Source organism: Acomys minous (assembly GCF_964271855.1).
Source record: "Acomys minous genome assembly, chromosome: 8".
Taxonomy (NCBI): Eukaryota; Metazoa; Chordata; class Mammalia; order Rodentia; family Muridae; genus Acomys; species Acomys minous.
This window is the reverse complement of record NC_140489.1, coordinates 102,990,177-103,003,543: the sequence shown is the minus strand read 5'-3', so window position 1 is coordinate 103,003,543 and position 13,367 is coordinate 102,990,177. Positions and strand designations below refer to the sequence as shown.

The following is a 13,367-nucleotide window of genomic DNA, read 5'->3' as shown; positions in this document are numbered from 1 at the left end:
GCAGAACACCTTAGATTTTATACCTTGAAGGTCTGGACCAGAGTGCAACTCAGAGGAGTCTACATCCTCCATCCCAGTGTCAGATGACAGAACATTTTTACAGTGACTCCAGTCACAGGATTTCCTACCTTGCAATCTCGGCTCAGGCTTGACTTCCAGAGATGACTCATCTAGAAGCTTGGTCTCTGTGCACACCTGAGGAGGTTTCATCTCTTGCCGCTGTAGCCCAGGGCTGAGCCCTAGAGACTGCATACCTCTTCCCAGGTCCAGCTCAGAGGACGTCACACCTTGCAACTTTTCTCTGAGTTGACTCCCACCGATTTCAGGTCTTGAAGCTTTGTACATAATTCTGATGCCTTGATATTTTGCAAATGTGGCTCATCATTGAACACTATTGACTTTATACTCTGAAGCTGTTGCTTTTGACCTAGTGTGTGGGATTTCCCATCTCGCTTCTGCTTTCCAGCATTGAGTTCAGAAGGTCCCACACTAGAAATTGGTGGGTTCGAGGGCAACTCTATGATAATCCCACAACCTGCAGTTCTGCACCACTGTCAACCTCCTCGTCCTTCGCTGTTTGTTGGTTTGTGGGCTCAGCGCTCACACCGTTCAACTCTGATGTAGGGTTGAGTGCCTCAGGGGTAATACCTTGAAGGTGTAATTCTGGGGTTAACACGGGTGGTACCCTGCCCTGTAACTGAGAGGGTAACTCGAGCTGCAGAGGTTTCCTATCAAATGCCTTATCAATGGCCTATCAAGACCATTAAAAGATTTTACATCTTGCCACAGTGGCTGATGCACAAAGCCCACGGGTCTCTCTGTTTGAAATGTGTCCCCTGAAGTCACTTGAGAAGGCTTCATACCTGTAAGTGTGGGCCAGGACTGATCTCTTTTGATCTTCCATCTTGAAGTTTTGTCCCCAGAACCGACTTGGAATAGTTCTCATCCTGCAGCTGGGGGCCTGAGTTTAACCTCACAGATCCCCATTTGGGGGCTTTGGCTCTGGCATCAACTCCAATGTCGTACTTTGTAACTTTGGGCCTTGACTAAACTCTACAGATTCCATATCTTGGAGCTTTTCCCCTTGCACCAACTCAGATGGATTTTTGTGTCTGTGGTCCAAAACTGAAGTTCACTGATGTTACACCTTGGGATGTTTACCTGTGTTACCACTTCAGAAGACTTTATACACTTGTAAAGTGTTGTCCCATAGCGTCTACACCTTGAAGTTTTGTGCCCGTGATTAGCTCAGGGTATTTTGACTCTTACAAATAGGAACGTGAATCCAGCCCTACAGATTTTGTGCCTAAAAACAACTTCTCTGGGGTGAAATTGGGTTTTCACCTTGTTTTGTGATTGTGGCCCTTAGCTAAACACCCCACATTTCACTTGTGATGACTGTGACTCTTGTTTAAACACTAAAGATGAAGCTGGGTGTGGTGGGGCACGCCTTTAATCCCAGCACTCAGGAGGTCTGTGGTTCTGTATTTAGTACTAGTTGTTCCCGCAAAGCAGAACCCTTCTGAGACATGCGCCCTCCAGTTTTCCTCTGACTGAAGGAGACAGTTGGAGTGGAGACCATGCTAGGGGTCCCCGGCTCTCATTCAAAATAGAATTCAACCCATGATCTGATATTCAACGATTCTTTTATCTTTTGTTTTCTCTTGTTGATTGCAAGGATCTAGGGATTCCAAAATAGAGCTACTAGAAGAGCTGTGAGCTTGTAAGGAAGGAAGGACTGCCAAGTCCTGAAAAATATATGACATCCTCAGGATCTGTCGGCTGAAGAGTAGTCTGGGGTGTGCCTTGTTTCCTGGACACAGAGGGTTCCCTTGGCGGGGAAACAGGTCCACTATTGCTGTGGAATTGCCAAGTTGTTCCTTCAGAAAGGACGGGGAGATGAGACAGGCTCGAGCTGTTGTTGGATGACCCAGAGGACGTGCTGTAGTCACTAGAACGCTTTCCCTTTTTACAGTAGTAGCCAGGCGGGACAACCTCCTGAGCCACAACGTCAGAGACGGAGGAAAAAGACGCATTGTGGATTCTTGTAAACTCAGTTCCGTACGTGTCAACCTGAAAAACAAGAGAAATGTTTCCATTTTCTTAGGAGCCAGTAAGGGAAAATTAGGAAGAATATAGGGAGTAGTCACTTCAAATCCAAAATATGCTGGTGGGTCTAAGGGAGACGTGAGGGGGATAAGGAGTTGCATTCACACACATCAGTTATTTACGTGAAGAATTTCCCCATCGGGAGCAAGGTAGATGAGTCAGTCAGTGAAGTGCATGCCACACAAATAGAAAAGCTGAGGTCCATGCCCAGAGCCCACATGATAATGAAAGGCCAGGGTGCCCTGGTGCTGAGGAAACAGAGACAAGTGCATCTGTGGGCTCACTGGCCAGTCAGTGAATCCAAGTGAGAGGTTCTATCTCAGTAAGCAAAGTGAAGCTGTGCCAGCACTTGGGAGACAGAGGCAGGTGGATTGCTGTGAGTTCAAGGCCAGCCTTGTCTACAAAAGTGAGTCCAGGACAGCCAGGACTATTACACAGAGAAACTCTGTCTCGAAAAAAAAATTTAAGAAATTAAAAAAAAAAGGTGGATGGCTCCCAAGAAATGACACCCTAGTTTTACATGCACACACAGTACACACATACATACACACACACACACACACATACACACACGCACGCGCGCACACACACCTGTGCTTACCATTAAGCCAGATGACTTGCGTTCAATCCCTAAGACCCACATGTTGGAAGAAGAGAACCGACTCCCATGACTTGCCTCTGACTTCCACATACATGACGTGGAACACATGTGCACACATGCACAAAAAAGAAAAAATACAAATAAATAAATGGAATTTTAACAAACAAATAACAACAACAAAAACTCCTCACTGCTGTGGGGGCTAGAGAGATGGCTCAGCAGTTAAGAGCAGTGACTTCTCTTCCAGAGGACCCAAGTTTGATTCCCAGCACACACATGGTGGTTCACAAACTTCTGTAACTCCAGTACCAGGAGATACACACGCTCTTCTGGACTCTGTGGGCAGCAGGCATGCATGTGGTGGACAGACATTCATGCAGGCAAAACATCCATACACATAAAACATTTCAAAAAGTCTCTATTATTCAAACTTTTCTCTTTATCTCTCTTTTCATTCTCTTTTCTTCCTTCCTTTATTTTAAATCTTTCTCTACCCTCTACCCAGAAACTCCATTTCCTGACCTTGCATTTTCCAGATGTTGGAAGATCCCTTGAAAACTCCTGTCTATTGACCATCATACATATTCCTGGGTCCAGCCCATGGGAAGTCCTGAAATATTGGACACAGCAAAGAATGTCAATGGAATTGAAGTGATAGTAGAGCACCAGTAAGCTAACCGAGAAGAAATAGAAAGTTAATCTAGGAAGGAGATAATTGCTGTCACAGTAAATGAAATAAAAGTACAAGTATTTTACTTATAGCATTTACACTTAAGATGGTGCCTTCGTTAGGGGTTCTGTCGCTGTGATTAAACATGGTGACCACAAACAACTTGTGAGGAAAAGGTTTATTTCATCGTACAATTCTCAGATCATATTCCATTGATGAGGGAAGTCAGGGTAGGAACTCAGGTCAGGATCCGTGAGGCAGGCCCTGATGCAGAGGCCATGGAGGAATTCTGCTTACTGGCTTGCTTTCATGGCTTGCTCACCCTGCCTTCTTATACCACCAACAACCACCAGTCCAGGGGTGGCACCACCCACAGGGAGATGGACCTTCCCACACCAGTCATCAATTAAGAAAATGCACCCTGTCCTGCCCGCTGGGCAATCTGGAAGGTGCAGTCAAGGTGCCCTCTTCAACACAACACTAGCTTGCATCAGGTTGGCATGAACCAAGCCAGCACAGGCATTTTGTCAGTAGGGCAGACTGAAGTCAGACTCTGCTTACCCTGTCACATCGTCACTTCCAATAAAATTCATCCTGGCTTCTTCCACTGGTGAAGCTGGTAATAGGAATAAAGAAGCCGCTATTTAGCATAGTGCCTGCTGACGTCATCTAAGAGAACCACCTTCATTTAACAATCATGAGGGCAAAGGTGACGTCATGCCCATCGCTGAGCCAATTAGTGGCACAGCACAGCTATCAAGTCTTTTTAAAAGTCCATGCTAAGCTCTCTCCATCATGTACTGCAAGCACCCCCATTAGAAGCATGGGACTGGGAAGTATGTGACAGTGGGGGACACAGAGATCCTGTTACATTTTTCCCCCAAAGATGTCTACCCCGAATCCATGGTAGAGGAATAAAGGTAACAGACCTCCCTCATCAAACTCTTGGGGGTTTTCTTCATTCATTCTCCTGTCCCACCAAGTTTCCTTCTCATACTTGGGACTTTACATAAAAATATATGGACCGAGAAACATGAGCAAAGGAGCTATGGAGGAATCTTGCGTGACTTTGAAAGGGTAGGTGTTAGAAAGATGGTGTACTCTCCAGTCACAGCCTCTTTTCCCACTTTCTTCCACCTGCTCTTTTTTTTTTTTTTTTAAGATTTATTTATTATGTATACAGCATTCTGCCTGCAGGCCAGATGTAATGGTTGCTGGGAATTGAACTCAGGGCCTTTGGAAGAACAGTCAGTGCTCTTAACCTCTGAGCCATTTCTCCAGCCCCCCTTCCACCTGCTCTTAAAGACTAGAGTCCTAAGGCAGATCCACAATTGATCTCTGTTAGCCTTGAGCTAACGATCCTGGGTAGAATCGTTTCGACCTGTGAGCTTCTGGATCTGTTTTGCGTCACGTTGCTTCAAAGCCTAGAGAAACACACACAGAAAGAAACATTAAGTCAGATTTACGTTCCAGCGTGGAGATTTTATTGACAACACATCTCATCTCATCTATGGATATTGATATGACCCACATCAAGTATTAACTCGTTGTCTTCTGTAGCTGTATCATTAGTTACCATCTCATTTATTTATTTGTGAATGATTTATTAAATATACTAAGATACCAGCAAGATAGTATCTGTGACGCCAAAGCCGATGACCTGAGTTCCATCTCTGGAGCTCAGGTAGTAAAAGGAGAGCAGCAATGTCCACACGTTGCCCTCTTACCTCCACATGCCAGGCACTGAAGCCGTGGGCCAAAATAGGCCACTCTCTCTGTGAGTTGTTTTCCTCACACATTTTGGGAGAAATTAATTTAACACAAGGTTGTAAAAGAACCGTCTCTGAGAATTTTAACCAACGTTCACTGGATTGCCAGAACCCTCAAAAAATCTGGTAATTTTCTGCAGATGGAAGTCACTGTTATAAGACATCAAAAATTGCAATAATATAGATCACTTGAGTAAACCAGAAAGTATAACAATGATGGCACTAATAGACATTCTCCAACAAGTATAATACACACATACAGTGTGCTTTGTGTTTGCATGTGTGAGTAAGCCAGTGAGTATAACAATGTAATACACACACATACAAATATAACACTTTGTTGTGCTTTGTGTTTGCATGTGTGAGTAAGCCAGTGAGTATAACAATGTAATACACACATATACAAATATAACACTTTGTTGTGCTTTGTGTTTGCATGTGTGAGTAAGCCAGTGAGTATAACAATGTAATACACACATATACAAATATAACACTTTGTTGTGCTTTGTGTTTGCATGTGTGAGGGTTTTTTTGTCTTGTTTGTTTTGAGACAAAGTCTTATGTAGCCCAGGCTGGCCTTTAGTTTGTTAAGTCTAAGTAGCTGAAGATGACCTTGAACTCCTGATCCTCCTGCCTCTGCCTTCCAGCTTCTGGGGTTACAGGCATGAGCCACCCTGCCCAGCCTTTTTGTTATGTTGAAACAAGGATTTACATAGCTCAGGCTGCTCTGGACTTCCTACTTATCTGTGACCTTGAACTCCTGCTGTTCCTGCTTCTACCTCCCAAGTGCTGAGATCACAGCAAACCCTACCAGGCCACACCACATATAGTGCATAGAGTTTCCTCACTAAATTCCTGAGTCCAGAACAACTTATAAATAATAACAGCTGCATGTACTGGGGCTAAGGAGGAAGAGTGTCACAAGTTTACGACAAGCACGGACTACATAGTGATCACCAGCCTAGCCAGGGCTATAAAGCAAGACCCTATCTCAAAAACTAAAACGAAAGCACATATGCACTTTTAAAAAATGCACAGCATGCCGGGCGTGGTGGTGCATGCCTTTAATCCTAGCATTCGGGAGGCAGAGGCAGGAGGATCGATGTATCTCCTCAGCTCTAAAAATGGCCTTGAAGCTGTCTGTTTTCTGACTTAATAACTAGAAACTCGTGAGAACTGAGACTCATTGATATGTAAGTGTTATGACAGCGGGAGCCAAGAAAAAGGCGAATTAAGAGCTTTCAAAACTGCTAAGAATGGGACAGAAAGAGTCTTAATTAAAACCTGCTCCAAATAGAAAAGTTACCATAGCCAAATGAGGAGTCAGGTGAAGAGCTGATATGTTATTAGAAACAGTGGGCACCAGAAAGCAACAGAATAACATTCTTTAACGTGTTGAAAGAAAATAACGGCCTATCTAGACTTATATTTAGTGAAACTACTAAAATATTTAAGGTAGAATAGAGAATTTTTTCATCAGACATAAACATAGTACATCTAATTGCACTGGCCAGAACTTACAGAATGACAATTATGAATGTTTGAAATTTATTAAAAGAGTGTATGGGTGTGTAATATGACAGAGACATTTGCACATCTGCATTTACTGCAGCACTATACATAATAACTAACTTACGGAACCAACCTATGTTGCAACAACAGAGAAATGGATTTTAAATGCTGTGAGTTCAAGGCCAGCCTGGTCTACAAAGTGAGTCCAGGACAGCCAGGGCTACACACAGAGAAACCCTGTCTCTAAAAACAAAAACAACAAAAAAAGAATTACATGGTTTTTGTGAAAAAGGATGCAAAAGGAGCTCACTCTAAGCAAATAAGCTCAGGAAGACCAACATCAGATGGTTTTTTCATTTGTAGCTGCTAGATTTTATGTAGACATGAAATCACATATGCAAACATGCCGTTAAAGTAGACATGAAGTTACCTAGAAGAGCGAATGAAGATAATGGGGAGATAATGGGGAGACAGTGTGGGAGAAGAGTGGGGAAGAGTGGGGGGCTGTGCTCAATGTACAGCATACTCACAGGAAAATGTTATGGAACATAGTACCACATACACAGGGAAATGATTTTTAAAATAGTGAATGAATATCTACACACAACACAATGATCAGTACATTATACCATACTAATAACATAGAGCAGGGAGCTGTCACACTCATAGCAGTGGTGCAGGAAAAAAAACCAAACATCTATTCATTTTTAAAAAGACATTCAACAAATTAGAAATATCAGGGAACTTCCCCCAACATGCACTGGGGCTGATATTATCCTCCAACTTGATATATTAAATTCCTAACCCCCAAGGAAACAATATTAGTAGGTGGGGCCTTGGGAGGTAGCTATGTCATAAGATGGGAAACTACAAAATGTTGTTGTAGAAAGTAACTAGTAAATAAGACATTTCTTGTTCATGATGGGAAGGTTTGATGTTAAGATGACATTGTTACCAAGGCGACCTCTAGATTCTGTAGGGATGCTGTGTAAGCCCCATCCAGACCCTAGTGACCCTTTTGGCAGGAAAGAAAACCCTGTCCTAAAAAGTCAAAGGAATCACAAAGGTCTCCCAGGAGCCAAAACAAAACAAACAAACAAAAACAAAACAAAAAGACAAAACAAAACAAAACAAGCAAAAAACAAAAAAAAAACCCCAAAAACAAAAAAACAACAAAACTTGAAAAGGAACACTTGGAAGACTCACTTTTTGATTTTAAGACTTTGCACAAAGCTACAGTAAACAAAAACAGCTGTGGTACTAGCATAAGAATAGACCTTTAGGGTCAATAGAATCTAATACTAAAGATCGGCTGATTCTCAGGCACCATGACTCTTCAGTGCAAAGAGAATAATCTTCAATAAATGGTGCTGGGACAACTGGATAGCCACTTGTAATAGAATGAAGTTGGGCCTTTACTTCACATCATACTTAAAAATGAATTTGCAATGGAATAAAAACTTAAATTTAAGAACCAAAATTATGAATCCTTTACAAATTAAAAAAAAAAACTGAGCATGGGGAGATGGTTTGGTGGTTAACAGTGCGTACTGCTCTTGCAGAGGACCTGCGTTCAAATCCCAGCACCTATGTCAGATGGCTCACAATCACCTGTAACTCCAGCTCCAAGGGGAACCAGCACCTCTGGTGTCATCCGCTACCTGTGTTCAAGTTCTCTCACACAAACACACAAAAAATTACACAAACACACAATTTTATATAACACACAATTTTAAAAATAATAAATCCAAGCAAGAGAAAGAATTGTAATGGTTAATTTTCTGTCGTCTTGGCTAGGCTATAAAACCCAGGTGTTTGGTCATATATTAGCCTAGAACATTTTTGACAGTAATTTTTACATGTGATTAACATTTAGAATCAGTGCACGTTAAAGCAGATTGCTCTCCATACTGTGAGTGGGTTTCACCCAATCAACTAGAGGCTTTAAGAGCAGAGACCAGAGCTTCTGGAAGAGGAAAGAGTTCTTCCACAAGACTGAAGCACACAGACATGCCTGCCCTTCCTGCAGAATTTAGACTCAGGGCAATGACACTAACTCTTCTGAGTTTGTCTATGAATTTCAGAGGAGGGCAGAGAGAGAGGGGGGAGAGAGAGAGAGAGAGAGAGAGAGAGAGAGAGAGAGAGAGAGAGAGAGAGAGAGAGAGAGGAGAGAGAGAAGAGAAGAGAAGAGGAGAGATGAGGAGAGGAGAGGAGAGGAGAGAGGAGAGAGAGAAAGAGAGAGAGAGGTTCTTAGTACAGAACTCCAAAATCCCTTGTAACTCCATGAGTGTTGAGGGCATCTGTTGCACTAATGAGATGAAAATATGGATTTGCCTCTATTTTCAACTGAGGAAGCTGGAACAATCTTCATTCTAAAATCTAATTAAGAGCTGGACAGTCAACATGTTTAATAGACATAGATGCAGAAACCCCAAACAAAATATCAGCAAACTGAATGTAACAAAAGGGTATTGGGAGCAGTGTTACAAATGTGCTGTTCATATCCTAGGAATTCACCAGTTGATTTATTATTGTACATTCTCATGCAACTCAATACATTGAGCAAAAAACATATGACCATCTTAATAAAGGCACTTAGCACTCAGCATACAAAGATTAAATTTAAGATTTAATTAACACCAATATTTGCTAAAATGTCCTTGTTTTGGTAAAGAATATTTGAAACACTACAGAAAACATTATACATAACTGGTAAATGACTGAAATTTTTCCTTGATTCAGTGAAAGTCAACAGATGCTCACAACACACTGCTACTGAACATCGTACTGGAAGATAATCACAAATGAGAGCAAGGAGAACAAACATAGGATTGGAAATGAAGTAATAAAATTATTGTTACTTATACATGACATGGTTTCAAGAATATTCCTACTGGAGACAGAGTCACAATGATGAACCTAGTAGGGCCCTCTAAGCAGGTAAATACAGAAAGGTCTATTGTATTTTCAGGTCTCAGTATCATTTAGAAAATGGTATTTACAATATCATACCAGGCCTGGGGATGTAGGTTAGTGGTGGACTGTGTCTAGCACACAAGAGACCCTGGATTTGATCCCTAGGTGTATGATATTGTGATTGATAAGAATTTGATCTCTAAAAATGATAGATAGATAGATAGATAGATAGATAGATAGATAGATAGAAAGAAAATAAATAAAAATAAAATGCCATACCAAACCAGACATTAGTTGCCTACTGATGATTATCATCATCAACAAAATGCGTCCTCCCTCTCTGCCAGAAGACAAATTCTGATAAATCTCAGACCCAATTTCCTGTTGGTTCTGGTTCATCTTCCATTGCTGAAATAGAATATTTGTGGCAGGCTCATTTATAAAGAAAAGAGGTTTGTTTGGCCTCATGGTTCCAGAAGTCTAAGAGCCTAGTGCTAGCAAGTCCTTACCTTTGGATGTGGTCTTTGCATGGCTTCAACTCACAGCAGAGGCAGAACAAGAGGGTGTAGGAGACAACAGGGTTGCCAACTCCTGAGGCAGCTCACCCAGTCCACAGAAGAGTGAGGAGCCATGCCTGGGAGACCTTACTCAGTCTAGAAAGAACAGCATTAATCCCTCTTAAAGGTCACACTTTCCAACCCTGCTCCCCTAGCAAGTGCACTTTTCCATGAGCTTTGTATAAATCCCAACTCACAGGAAGTACAAGAGGCAGCAGAATGTGTCAAGTCACAACATGAAGGACAGCATCATAATATTTCCTAATTTAAAAATTTATACATGTATACAATAAAATACAATCATACCCACCCCTCACCAACTTTCCCCCCACACCCCACAACATGTCCACCTCCCAACGTCATGTTTGCTTTTTGGATAACCCACTAAGTCCAATTAGTGTGGCCCATATGTACGTGGCTACACAGCATGGGAATTTGATCAGCAATATGTTGACTACAAAATCTAGAGAAATGACCCTTTCTCCAGTACATAAATGGGACTAATAAAGAAAAAGAGTGTGTGGACTAGAAGGAGTAAAGACGCTGCTCGATCTTGACATCGCATGACCAATTAGGACTTACATGCTGACAGTGTGTGAGGTGTTCCGGAATTGTTCAGATTTTTGTTTTTTTAATTTTTGAGACAGGGTTTCTCTGTGTAGCCTTGGCTGTCCTGGAATCACTTTGTAGACCAGGCTTCCTGCCTGCCTCTGCCTCCCAAGCACTGGGACTAAAGGTGTGTGCCACCACCACCCAGCTTGAATAGTTCAGATTATTGTTATATTTTTAGATTTAACACAAATATTGTGATTAATATGCTTTTCTTTTTTTCTTTGCATAGTAAGGGCAGGATCTCAAAATATATTACTAAAACATTTATCATGCTTCAAAATAAAGAAGCAAAGGTTGAACCTGGGTGGCTGCCCTGACCTGTGGGGGTTTGACTAAAGCTCAGCAGGAGATTCACCTGTATGAAAATAAAATAAAAGACACAATGAAGGAGAGCAAGTCTGAAATATTGATCAAGCTCTCAAATTTTATTAGTCTGGCAGCAGCTTTTATAAGGCAGAAGGCAGGGAAGCATATTGCTATAGCAACCCAGCTGCAGACTATCCCAAAATACAGGGAACTCCAGGCAGGGTCATGAAGTCCTGCCACACAGGGTATCTGGCTCCATCTTTGTCTAGTCTAACTGCTGAACCATGACAGGGCCAGCTAGTTTCTGGTGAAAGGCAACCTCCGGGCAAAACAGAAACTTAAAGGTGCAGGCTCTGACAAGATGGCTGAACATTGGCCATATCACCTATTGTCCCCAACAGGTGGCACCTGTTTTCATACTGAGGATTGAACATAGGCCCTCATACATGCTGGATTGAACGTGGACCCTCATGCATGCTGGACTGAGCGTGGGCTCTCATGCGTGCTGGATTGAGTGTAGGCCCTCATGCATACTCAACTCAGTACCAATTCTGTGTGCCTTTGACTTGCCTCACATTATCCTTGATAAAAAAAAAAAATCAATGAAAAAATGGACCAGAGATGTAGCTCAGTGGTAGAGTGCTTTGCCTAACATGAATAAGGCCCTGAATTTGAACCTCCATCAACATACACACACACACACACACACACACACACACACACACACACACAAGCTATAGCTTTAAACTCTATATTGGGGCCAGCTACATGGTTCAGTGGGCACTGATTTCAAGCCTGAGAACCTGAATTCTATCCCTGGGCCCTACACAAACACACTGATTTTTTTTTCTCTCCCCTCTCTGCTCTCCCCTCTCCCCCTCCCTTCTCCTCCTCCGTTCTGTCTCTCTCTCTCTCTCTCTCTCTCTCTCTCTCTCTCTCTCTCTCTCCTTCCCTCCCCACTCCTCTCTCCCTCTCTCCTCAATTTCATACTTAGTCATCAAATTGTGGACCTTACAAAATGGCCATCATACAGTGGACATCATACTGTGTCCATAAGAGTAATTATTATACAGTGACCAACACACAGTGCCAATCACAAAGTAGCCATAATACAATGACCGTCATATAGTGTCTGTCATTCACTGGTCACCAAACAAGGGCTGTCAAACAGTGCCTATCACATGGGGCCCATAACATAAGGGCAATCACAGTTGTTATCACACATTGACCATCACAAAGCGGCCATCAAATAGTGGCTATTGCACAGTGACCATCACACTGTGAACATCACACCATGGCCATCCTGCAGTTGTCACCATACTTTGGCTCTCACATAGTCACCATCACACAACAGTCAACACACAGTGGCTAAAATCCCAGTACTCAGGAGATGGAGTGCGTTCAAGGTTACTCCAACCTACATAGGAAATTCTAGGCCAGTCTGGTCAACATGACAAGAGCCTGTCTCAGAAAACAAACAACAGCAGCAGAAGAAATCATCACTGGATAGGACTGGGGTCAGGGAGAAGTGGCAAAGGAAGTCCTAGAAACATGCAGATTTCAAGTTTTGATCTTTGTTCATTATAGATTTTTTAAAAATTAAGTTTGATACAGGGGAAGTGTTGGGGATTGAACCCAGGGCCTTGTACATGTTAGATACTTTTCTACAGACTAACATCCTTCCCAGCGCTGACTTTTCAGCAATATTAAATTATTGTCTTGGTTACGAAGGGTGCATGTGTTGAGTTTGTGTTTGTGTCTAAGTGGCCACTCATCCTTCCTCTGCTCTGCTTGAGAGACTAAACATCTGCCTAGAACTTGGAGAAGGACTTCCACCCCTACTTCACGCCATATACAAAAAGTAATTTGATATGAATCTTAGTTGTAAATGTAAAAGGAAAAGAACAGAGATTCTGTGTGCTATGCAATATCTAGTGGAGGGCTCAGTTTGTACTGTTCAATGGAGTCTTTCATTTCGTGACCCTGCAATCATTAGCAATATACAAAGGGGCTGGTGAGATGGCTCAGCACACAAAGACACTTCTGTGTAAGCCTGATGACCTGAGCTCAGAACCTACATAAAGGCAGAAAGAGAGAAGCAACTCCACCAAGTTGTCCTCTGACCTCTACATGTGAACGATGGCAAATGCATCCACACATTCGTTATGCGCATCTGTGAGCAAGTGCACAAACACACACAAATAAAAAATATGTACAGATTGTTGGGCTTCAATTTGTTACATTAAAAATGTATCGGTTCTGCCTAAGATTGTTAATAAAAGAAGAGTCTAAAGCGTACTTCAAGGCTGCCAGCA

The 13,367-nt window shown here is 42.3% G+C and overlaps 1 protein-coding gene across 1 annotated transcript in view; it reads right to left on the bottom strand.

The window, feature by feature from the left end:
- Positions 1–566: 566 nt before the first annotated feature.
- LOC311604138 (uncharacterized protein) overlaps positions 567–13,367 on the bottom strand; it is a gene marked incomplete at its 5' end in the record, with an annotated part of 26,786 nt that continues 13,985 nt past the window's right edge. The window contains 5 exons of the mRNA XM_084793656.1: positions 567–2,073; positions 2,711–2,791; positions 3,233–3,320; positions 3,942–3,996; positions 4,762–4,804. Of these exons, the coding sequence (XP_084649782.1) occupies positions 1,705–2,073; positions 2,711–2,791; positions 3,233–3,320; positions 3,942–3,996; positions 4,762–4,804 (636 nt within the window). The 3' untranslated portion in view covers positions 567–1,704. The remainder of the gene's footprint in view (positions 2,074–2,710; positions 2,792–3,232; positions 3,321–3,941; positions 3,997–4,761; positions 4,805–13,367) is intronic.